Source organism: Micrasema longulum, unplaced genomic scaffold, assembly GCF_059751315.1.
Source record: "Micrasema longulum isolate JH-2025_06_02 unplaced genomic scaffold, ASM5975131v1 h1tg000597l, whole genome shotgun sequence".
In the NCBI taxonomy this organism is placed as follows: Eukaryota; Metazoa; Arthropoda; class Insecta; order Trichoptera; family Brachycentridae; genus Micrasema; species Micrasema longulum.
The window spans coordinates 802,372-813,944 of NW_028277793.1; the positions used below are offsets into that span (position 1 = coordinate 802,372).

The 11,573-nt window shown below is 34.0% G+C and overlaps 1 protein-coding gene across 4 annotated transcripts; it reads right to left on the reverse strand.

Moving 5' to 3' along the window:
• Positions 1–1,118: 1,118 nt before the first annotated feature.
• Positions 1,119–6,418, reverse strand: sicily (NADH dehydrogenase (ubiquinone) complex I, assembly factor 6 homolog sicily). Of its 4 annotated transcripts, none has more exons than XM_088228581.1 (5): positions 6,036–6,418; positions 5,719–5,950; positions 4,609–4,841; positions 2,585–2,747; positions 1,119–1,303 (listed from the first exon to the last, which is right to left on the reverse strand). In XM_088228581.1, the coding sequence occupies exons 1-5, from the start codon at positions 6,137–6,139 to the stop codon at positions 1,124–1,126; spliced, it is 912 nt and encodes a 303-aa protein (XP_088084707.1). In that variant the 5' UTR covers positions 6,140–6,418; the 3' UTR covers positions 1,119–1,123. The 4 variants fall into 4 exon arrangements, with proteins under 4 accessions (XP_088084707.1, XP_088084708.1, XP_088084709.1 ...); XM_088228582.1 differs by having other exon boundaries at positions 5,719–5,954; XM_088228583.1 differs by lacking the exon at positions 2,585–2,747.
• Between the last annotated feature and the right edge of the window lie 5,155 nt (positions 6,419–11,573).

Here is an 11,573-nt window from a genome sequence, read left to right on the forward strand (position 1 = left end):
CCATGCGAGAAGTCTCGGGTTCGATTGCTGACATGTTTGAAATGAAATAATAGTTTGGAAAGGTAGTTTAAAATAACAGGAATATTTCATAGTTCTGGACTAGTACCGGAAGCGTAAGATTGATGAACAAAAATTATCAAGATACGCTGCGGTTGGTGTACCAATACAGTGCCTTATGCATCATTAGGTGCAGAAAGGGAAAATGGTGATAAAACAATATTTACAAGGGCAGTAATAAAAGGAACGAAATAGATATTATAAAGTTTTTTTTATATTAAGGAGTTGAAAATTATTACATGGTTTACTTCAAATTCCGTATTTTTTATTTTTATTAATTTAATTTTAAAAAAATAAAAAAATCATATGTTTTGTTTTTCCCTATTTTTTCGCCAACGACGTTGAAAGTGCCAAAGTTTATTTTGTTTGCCCAAATATCCGTTTTTTTATCGTTATATTATTAAAAATTCCCATGTAGGTACTAGGAACACAATGCTCAAAAAAGCAAAAAAAATCAATCCAGAACGATCATGTTTTTTAAATGATGAAAAAAATACGATTACCTACAGGGCTTTACCGGTAGGTAATCGAAATTTGGAAAAAAAGGATAAATGGTAAAATTTGAGTGAATAAATATAAATACTTCCAAAAAACTATTTCATTTGGATTTTTTTAGCCATTAATTCCTTAGATGTCCTTCCTTCTTTCGATTTATTTATATTTCTGTGGGTGCATTTTTTTTAGTAATGCGATTTTTTTTCAGGATCTTTCTCCTGTTTGATTTAATGAACTGGAGTTGAATTTTTCTAGTTCCTCTTTTGAGAATCATTCAGATTTTTCAGAAATAGGTAAAGCTTCAACACATCATAACCGATTTTAATTACGATTAATTTTAGATTGCCAAAAAAATATTAAAATTAGCAAGTATTTTTAGCAGTTACTAATGCTACTGTAAATTGTTTTTCAATTCAGAATGCTAATGGAATGCTTATTCATCATTGGTGGAATAATCTAATTAGCTCCTAGACAACTTCTAGTTAGAGATAAGCATACATAATATCACAATATTAGGTTATGCTTTTATGCATGCAGAAAATAAACAAAAAATAAAACAAGAACAATAAAGTTAATATTTTGATCTCAATTTATTCCAAAATAATGAAAATGACAGCAAATTATCCCGATCTTTAACTTTTTTATTAAATAAATCAAAATTATTAATCTGCAATCTTTTCAGGTATTTGTCAACTGCTACCGCTGGTAATAGAATGGGCTTTACATCACTTGGGACATCAATACTTCGAGCCTGGAAAAAAAAACTCAAATAACAACCGAACAAAAATAAATCAATTGAATGCAAATCGTTAACAAATATAACTCATTGTCACAAAAAATGCCTGATTAGAGAATAATTTTTGTTTTGACAGTTTTAAAGAAATGGATAATGGATGTGGGTTGCGCACGGATTGATGAGTAGATCAAGCCAAATGGGTAAAAGTGTTTTTATTATATGACTTTATTATGTTAAATATGTATTTAGGGCATGATTCTAAATAATGTAAAATGTTTCCATCGGCACGAGACAACCCATCTTTAATATAAAAAATAAATACAAAAATTGAGGGGGTTAAAAGCAAAAACGCTACTGTCCATGATCACTATTTTTGGGAAGACCAACAAAATCAGTAGCGAAAACACTACTTCTTTTAAGATCAATGTGCAATTTGTGCGTGGTAAAACTATTAGCAAAAAGGGTAATTGTTTTAAGTTCAATGTGCAGATTGAATTTAAAAGAAATATTCTTTGGTCTTCCCAAAAAAAAAATATGGAAGGTGGCATTTATGCTCTTAACCCCTTCAATTGTAAAATAATAAATAAATATAATTTACAAATATTGCAACAGAGATAGAGAACATTTTCAAATAAGAATGTGAAATTTCAGGCATTTACAGCGCCAACGACCTGTCATTGGCTGGTTTTAGCTATCACTTTACAGGCTGTGTAACATACACTATTCTCTTTATATTTGATCCACATTTCTTAAATTGTTGTAAAGTATGAGTAAACGAGGTGAAAACTCTACATTTAAGACATTCTACTGTATTATTTTACCTACTAAGTAATTATTAATAAGTTATCAATAATGAGCATACTTCTATTAATAACAGTTTTTTCGATCAAAAATATTTCAAATATGTCCACACAATAAAGGTTTCAGCTCTATAACTTGTCAAAAATCATCATATAGAAGAACAAAAGAAATACAGATGTTGAAACATAGGCAACATGGTACATGTTACACAGTTTGTAAAGTAATATTTTAAACCAGATAATGACAGGTCATAAGCCAAGTCAATGCCTTGACTTCAATACAATGTATCATAAATCTCTAGAAAAAAATCCTCAAGGATTTCATATAAATGCAGAAGTTAAGAATTTGTCCTCCAAAATGTGGAACTACTAAATTTATTATTTGTCATAAATGCAGAGTTGCAAATATTTGCAATAAAAAAAGCTGTAACTACGTAAGTTTATAAAATTAATTATTAGAATATATAACGAGTACATAGTAATGAATTATTAATACCTTTTCTAGATGTTGATTAGCTCGAGAGGCAACTTCAAAAACAACATCTTTCATACTTTGGTTGTCAACACAACGTAGGACATTTTCCTGGCTTAAATTATGCTTTACAAGTATGTCCAATGGTAACATCACAAACTTATGTTTTGCTGACAGCTCTACAGATCTTGAAATATAATTAAAACCAGTGATCATTTTTAGCATGTATGGAAAATATGTGAAATAATATATTTTGCTTAAAATCACTCAATCTGAGAATTAGTGAAGATCAACACTTGCTAAACACCGTATCAAAAAGACGCATCAATCAGATCAACCAATTTAAAAAAAAAACAGACCAGAGAAGAAACTAACATTCTTTAATTTGATCTTAACTATACGTCATATGGACATATTTTTAATGAGAGTTCTTCGCTGAATCTGTGGTCCCATTGAAAGATGGAGAAGAGTGGCGCATTAGGCAAAATGCCCTAGTATCTCCTAAGAAGCCCCTAGTATCTCAATCTACATAAAACTGCTCAGGTTAAGATGGGCTGGACACATACAAATAATGCCTGATGGGCGAGTAACTAAGAGAGTCACGACTGGACATCCAGGGGGTAAAAGGATTGGAAGACCCAGACTGAGGTGGAAGAATGACGTAAAAAAAAAGATGCAGCACGGCTTCTACAAGTTACAAATTGGAAAATGGCTGCTGAGGACAGGCGGAGTTGAAGGCAAAAGTTGAAGGAGGCCAAGGCTCAATTTGGGCTGTAGCACCATCGAAGAAGAAGAAGATACGTCATATGGCCAGTTGAAAAAAGGCAACTGAGAACTGGAATTAATGGAAAAGAAGATGTGGATGTTTACGCTAACCAATCCCAGGGATACAAACCAGAAAAATAATAAATCAAAATCACCCAAGAAATGAGCAAAATCACTTGAAAATCAATCAAAATTAATAAACTAATAATTAAGTTACAATATTTAGAGTTTGTCCAAATGTTTGTAGACAAAAACTAGATTTCACTCCCTAGGGAGTCTTTAAGATTAACTGTAAATGTCTAGACTTCCATATTCCCTTCTCTATAATGTCCTCTAACTCTCTGTTGTGATAATTAAGTTATTTTACACGAAATCCCTAAATAGTTAAATTATTTAACATGAAAAATCACAAAGTGAGTGCGTAATGTATTCATTTTATTTTTAATGTGATTAAATTTCGTTCATATTTAGGAAGTTGTTATCGCCATGACAAAGAAATAGGTTGTTTCCAAAATCCGCAGGCATTAGATAAGTTTTTTATTCCTTTATAAAGAAAACCATCACACTATTTCTCCATATGGCAGAGAAGATAGAACACCAAACCACTCTATCTTTACATACAGACTACAGACCTCGCTTCCTCTGCATTTACACAACTTCTTATGCACTATCTTAGTATTTAGTCAGGCCATGTCTTTATTGATCTTCCTCATTTTATCCATTCATCAACACTAGCGTCGTAAATCGTAACATTGTAGCTCCTCTTCTACTGTCCATTCACTTGTCCAAATCAACGAATACCCCTTTCTTAATTTTGTCAATAATGTTCATCCCAGCCTTGCATTCTGCATGGATGTTGACATTTACGCACCTATCGTAAATTGTTTAACCGCCCTAAAACCGCATTCTGATAGCACTCAGCCTACTTAAATACTTGTTTTTCTAATTCCATACTTCACTTACGCTCAATACTACAATGTGAACTAAATACTAAAATCCTTATCTGTACCGTTTATTATTTTATTTGTTTTTTCTTTGCACAACAAGCTAGGAGACCCAATTTCAATAGTGAAATACAGCACAGAAAGCCCAGGCTTGAGAAAAATCAAAATCAATTGTTACGCTTGAGACTTAAACGGCTTAGTCATTACACAATGGAGACTGCCTGTGTTATTTTAGTGATTTAAAACGAAGATAAAAATAACTAAATTGTATTATGTATTTGTAAACTTTAATGAGAGTCTATTTTATTTTCTTAAACAAATAATAATGTGGAATCTTACCGTAACATATTAGCAAGACCTTGCGCTTTTCCTAGATGAGAAGCAGCATGATCGCAGTGCACATTTTTATGTCCTGCTATTTCTAAAAGAAGGTAGTAAATTGGAGAAACGGTATCATCTGCATATTTTTCCATTTCTTCCAAACTGTTGTAATACTTTTTACTTATGTTCATTTTACGACCGTTCACAAGCTTTAATAAATTCCTTTTTGAAACATTGAAATTTTTACAAACCTGAAAAAATGAAAACATTATAAAAGTACTTAAATTAGTCATTTAACAACAATATTTTAAGTATCTTCAGATGCATATATACAGGGACTGGATTCCACCCTCTAATGAGTTCAAGATTGACACTATATGCATATTTTTTCTTTTTTAATTTATACTTTGCTTTTGACCAACCACTCCACTACCACCAATGATGATTTGACTTTGCGAGAAACTTAAATTGAAGACAGTGGAAGCAGCAACTTCCAGTGACAACTGTAATCAAACAAAGGTGGTAGGGTTGGCAGCCGACAGAGAGGCTGGGAGGCTGTTGAAGGATACCATATGCTCGATCAAGGGAGCAAACTAATAGAAAGAAATAAAATAATATGATAATGATTGTTTAATAACCATAAATGTAGACCTTTGATAACACCTCATTCGAGCTACTTTTTTGTAAAATATTATAATTTTTATCACATCTTGAATATTTTCTAAGCAAAACCAATCATCCACCTTCCCTATTAATTGGTTTACCATTTTACACTACATATAGTACGATGGTAAAGAGGCTAAGTGAGAAATGCGCCACTATGGCCGAAATTGAGTAATATAATATACCACTTTCCTCAGAATTTTAAGCTGTGTTGTATGAATCAAGACCCGTGGATATCAAATGTACATTTTGACATTAACATAAAAACCCTCTTGAAAGATGTTCATAAAATTGGACAAGTGTGCCATAAATATTATGCTACAGTTTACAGTGATCATGAATTTGATTGTAACTCTGAATTTTGATATTCTGATTATCATGACATTATTCTTATCAAAGTTGTTAGTTACAATATCAAATATTGATCATGGAATCAGTCATTTATAAAAATAAATACGTTTTTACCCGACACAACTCCTGCGCAACTGGATGCGCTGGAAAAGTCTTGATGTTCTTGCTGAATATTTTATCCAACGTATCGTTCCAAAATTGAAAACGCATGAGGCCAATATTTTCTTCCCGAACCTGCTCTTGCACCCTTGAAATTTCGACATTGAATGCCCGTATAATAAATGCGCAAGACTGCAACTTATTTTCCAGCAAAAGGGTTGATAAAAAGTTTTCATAGTCGTACTGCCTACCTAAAAATACTCACTCATACAATAAATTCATAAAATAATATAGCAAATGTGTATCCAAATTACAGTTGGTAGACATTTCACCTTACTGAGTCCAAGCAGTACTGCAATGTATTACTTGATTTATATCGTATACTACTTCTAATGAGCGTGCTCGGCAGTACATTCCAATTTATTACACTAAGCATTGTTTTATTAATACTTAATCCCCTTTTCTTTTACGCCTATTTGTTTGCAGTAAAAAATAATGAAGTATGAAAAGTTCTAACAAAAAATACTTATTGGAATATTTTTTCTTCTTTATACAATTTAAAGAGACATTTAACAGAATAAAAATAGAATATTTGTAAACTTATATTAGAACCAATAGTGCACAAATTACTTGTACCAAATTTGTACTAGTGATTACAGCATAGTAGTTCGTGCATTTTTTGACAGTTTTACTTGACAGTCCATAGATATGTGACAGCCTTTTTAGTTTTCGAAGATTGGTTTACTAAAGACCACAGACTAGACATCAAGTAGTGCTGTCACCAAAATAATAGGTACATTTGAATTATTTCTCCATTTAATTAATGTGTTAGGTACTAATATTTCTGTTCGTGTTGTTCTTATGTTTATTATAAATAAATGTAACTTGGTTTTGGCCGATTTTATCATGTTTAGGTAAAAGGCCCTAATAAAGGGAAAAAAGGGGCGATAATTCTATGTCGTTATATGGGGTAGTTTGTTTTTAAGATGGTGGCGAGATTGAGAAAAAATAAGATGAGGTTAAATCATTTCGGAAGCTATAAAATCAATTTTCACGTTAGCGAGTATGAATAGACGGAAGCTGTACATTTCTCCGCTAACTGAGAGGAAGCGGGAACATCCACCGATCGGAATCTTTAGATTAAATAGAAAATCGCATCTTCCTGGTGCCACATCAAGTGCGTGAAATAAAAATTTAATCCGCCATGCGTTTTCTCAATTTTAATTCCCCGTCTTGGTAATGAAATTATAATAAAACCTTATTAAATTTAATGCAGTTTTCAAAAAGAGCTGGGAGTGCGGCTAGGAGTAGCAGGTGCCACACTCAACAGTATGAAAGCTGTCTGGAGATCGGATATTTACTGCCGTGAAAACAAAATGCCGCCTATATAACGCCTGTATAACACCTTTTCTCCTCTATGGGTGCGAATCGTGGCACCTCACTAAGGCCCAAAACAGCAAAATATTGAGTTTTGAGAATAGGTGTCTCAGAAAAATCTCAAGTGTGCAGTGGTTTGACTTTATGTGGAATAAAGTAATAAGAGAACGGATGAAGCAAACTCCGATGACAACTGTCATCAAGTGGAGGCGATACGGTTGACTTAGCCATGTACTGCGGATGCCTCCTGAGAGCCTTACCCATCCTTGCCTACTTTACAAGGCATCAGGTTCTCGACGTCCTGGACGTCCACTGCTGACTGTTTGTCGGCAGTTCATGTCAGAACCACGGGACGTGAACCTGACTTGGGAGGACGCACAGGAGTTGGCAACCGACAGAGATGCCTGGGGAATTTTCGTGGACACCATATGCTCCAACAAGAGAGTGGACATGAAATGATGATGAATTTAATGCCCAAAAAAATTATGAAACTCAAATATATTCTGAAAACGTGAAATTTGAAAGAGCTTTAATGTTTTATGTACCTAATATGTTTATTAATCTCAAACATGGGAAACGACTTATTAGGACTAATTACAAACATAAAAAATGAATTACTTTCAGAGCTAAGTCCTTACACTAAGCAGTTCGCAATTGTCACTCTTCACTTATACATATATTTCCGACACATCACTATGCGGAGAGTTGACGGATGATGGTCCGAGTGCGCCTAGTGCCTAGATTGTGCTCGGACGACCACAAGCTAGATGTTTTAAGCGGAGATTTGCCATGGATAGATGCTTGAGCGGCTCTCGGGATTCAGTCCCGTTGGTGTTGCCAGCTGAAAGACTGAGCGCGCAGGAAACTGGCGTTCCTCGAAGAACGATAGATGTCCTAGATGTGGAAGACCTTTCTGGCTGGAAGGTGGGTTTAGATGACCCTGGTGGACCAATCGAGTTTAACAGGGTTTGTTACGTGGCGTAACTGGCTTCATCATACGTGTCGACGGCGCTGATCAACGGCGCTTCGGCATTGACCGAGGACCACTTTTCACTTTTACTTCAACTCCCCAATTTCGACTCACTTTTTCGACTCATTTTTGATTGCCTTGAACTGTCTTACGACTGCCTTTTGTTTTTAAGGGCTGCGGTGGTTTTATAAAACGTCCAAGCAAGGCTCTGTCTCCTTCTCGCTCACACTTATCAATTCATTCGTTGTCTCTTTTCAATATTTTCTTATTAGTTGGTACGTAATATTCAAAGTTTAAATTATTGCTAATTATTCATTATGATAAAATTAAGACTAAATTCAATTTATATAATGTAAAATACATATAAAACTCATTAATACCTATGAAGATAAGAAAAATAAATAATTAATTTATAATTGGGAATGATCCGTCTCCTAGTGTAGTGGTTGACACGTTTGTCTACCATTCTTTAGATCCTAGGTTCGATTCCTGGCAAGGTGAATGTAAAATATTTATTTTAAATGTGGTTATACGCCGCAATGTTGTATAGTTCCTAGACTGGAATCTGAAGCGTAAAACTGCCCATCATTGTAAATTATCACTGGTACATCGCAATTGTGGTATCGATGCCAGTATCTTATGCAAATCAATATGCAATCCCTCACACATGTAAAAGGTTTCAGCACTTTTACTTTACAAAAATCAACAGATGGAAGATGTATCGAACATCGCCACCCGTATGGCGAAAAAAGGCGGAATGCGATGCCGATCATTAAAAGCAACATAAAGCCTAGCGGTCCTTGTTCGGGCTCATAGACGGAGATGATAGCTGCACGAGGGAAAATGTTCGACAGGGCACTGAGAAATTGTTAGACCCCGATGGCAGCTGGAACTTTTCGAGTCGTCGCTAGGGCTACACGCGGCGCTTTAATAAGAATAACCGGCACCAGTGTTTTTACGAACTTTTTTGTGTTGGTATTTTATGTTTATTTCGGCTAGAAGTCTCGATTTTGTAATCTAATAAGCTGCCCCTTTTAATAAAGATGGTTAATAATGTCACTTGCGGGGGCAGACGTTAGAATATCGAGACTCTAGCCTCAAATATGTAAAGGATTGTGAGGTACTCGGCCTCACTAAATCCCACTAAAATGTGTGTTACTCTTTTAATCAGTATGTAGGATCTTTTTCCGTGTTATTTCTAAATTAATTCTTAAAACAGGGAGATAATGACTACATACTTCATTTTTATGTGAAATATATACCGAGGTAGTTTTTTAGCTTCATAAATATAGTATAGAAATAAAAGATAAAAATGTCCAGCCAATGAGAGGGCGCGCTACGAGTTAATGCAGGGCAGCCCGACCCCTTCTCGCTCTCTCCTGCGGCTTATGTATGCTGTCCCATACCCTTTCCGACCGCGACACGGTGCAAACAAATTAATAAAACCTGTATGTTTTTTGTAAATAAAGGTGTGTATATATCAAGACTCACCGTGTTTTATTGGAATTATGCCCTCTTCACCTGTGACTTCGCCACTTGCCCTTTTGGAGGATATCACCGCTGACCCAACCAGAGATGTCTATCTCATCCGAGATAGCTGGACAAACAGCATTTATAGAGCCACCCCTATTTACAATTCAACCATACACACGGCGAGGTTTCGTTTATGGAAGAGTTGAGGAAACGTAGATGTTTAAACATAGTCAGAACGGTGAATGTTGCACAGTGTGTAAAGTGGCCACTTAAACCAGCCAATAACAAGACATAAGCCCTGTAAATGCCTGGAATTCCATATTCCCTTCTCAAAATGATTTCCCTCTCTGTTGCAACAAATTTATATTTGTATTTAGGATATTTTATACCATGAAAAATGCCGTTAGTCAAAAAGCTAGTAAGTCATAAAACAGTTTTATTTATTTGTTTCAGAGCTGAGAGACAAAATAATGCACCGGACTCTGATGTCCAGTCAAATTAGTCTCAAGTCTGTTTTCTGTTAATTATTTGATATCACAACATCACCTGACTTTTTTGGCAAAATCAGCTTGTTGTTAATTATTATTATTTTTTCAATTGTTTATATAATTGTTATTATTTATTCAAAATATATGTGCCGAGAAATGATAAGAGGATATTTGATTTCATTTTAATATTTTCAAGAAGCTTCGAGAAACCCAAAATTGCATAAATTTTGGTGTGGCAACCTTGAGGGATGTTTGTAGAAACAGACATCATGAAAGTTTGGTGGATGGTAACCAGGAAGTTTAATTTAAACTTGCCTTAAGTTTACATATGGTTGCCATCTCAAACTTGGATCAAACCTTCACTCTTGGTATTTCAAACTTGATACAAGCTTGAGTCAAGTTTACATTGCTATCTGGGATTTGTATCACACACGGAAGGTTCTCGGTTCGATTACCGGTGAGAACGCAAAAATTATATATGTTTTTTCTTAAAACTGGGTGTACCGTGCTGTAATTCACCACTGTTATTGGGCCTCATGGCCTGTTGTGGTGCAAAAAAAATCGGTCTTTTAGAAAAGTCCTGGGATTTAATATAACGCTTTAAATAAAATAAAAAAAGGAGCTCTCCCAATATTTTTATGTATTTGGCAATGTGTTGATCATCACTGTATGACTTTCGGATTCTGAAATAACATTCTTGACATAACAAGATTCTAGCGATTTATGTCGAAAACTTGTTTCGTCAAATTTGACGTATCAATCTTAAATAAAGTTTGTACTAAGCTGTACTAGCTGTCTGCGACCACACTTGACATAACAAGATTCCTGCAATTTTCGATAAAAACTTGTCTCGTCAAATTTTCTATATCAACCTACAATCAACCTTAAATCAAGTTTGTACCAAGCTTCACTGCTATCTGGGATGTATGTGCCAAAAGTTGGAATAATCGGTGTAAATTTGTAAAATTTTAAAATAGGGCTATTAAAAATCGTTTAGCGTTGTTATTATTTAAACAATTATGTTTTTCCCAGTAGAAAACATGGGTCAATATTCATTGTTAATTTTATTGTATTTTCAAAATAAAGGTTTTCCGAATTCTAGAGGTAATTCGTCACTCGGTCTGTCATTCAACCAAAGATATTGAATTGTAATAAATAACAATAGGTAATATAAAATAATCATATACAATGTGATAAATACAAAAATAAATAAATATTTATTCTTAAATATAACAAAGGTATACACAGTTAAATGGCGGATTTATTTTTACGAGCAATTTCTTACAGCCTGATCAATTACAATTGACGGAAAATATTATATTACTTAGTAAACGTTCAGGAAAATTTTGTAAATGGATTTACTTTTAACGGTTGTAGGTAATTAAAATGCGGCTCTTTTCAGAATTTGCTAACGTGAACCAAAAGGTTTTTATTACTAAAGTGCTTCATTGTTTGAGAAATCCTAGAACACCTTAAAAATGTATTGGAAGCAGGTTATAATTAATTCGCTTTTAAATATTTTCTAATATCTCCGCGTTATTTCCCAATACAGACAAAAAGGT

What these genes read in the sequence shown, in the direction of transcription:
- sicily (XM_088228581.1), bottom strand. Translation starts at nt 6,139, where the DNA reads ATGCTTAGTGTAATAAATTGGAATGTACTGCCGAGCACGCTCATTAGA. An exon ending in TTGCGCAGGAGTTGTGTCGG is followed by an intron (nt 4,842 to 5,718) that starts GTAAAAACGTAT and finishes TCATTTTTTCAG; the next exon opens with GTTTGTAAAAATTTCAATGT. An exon ending in GGTCTTGCTAATATGTTACG is followed by an intron (nt 2,748 to 4,608) that starts GTAAGATTCCAC and finishes TTATATTTCAAG; the next exon opens with ATCTGTAGAGCTGTCAGCAA.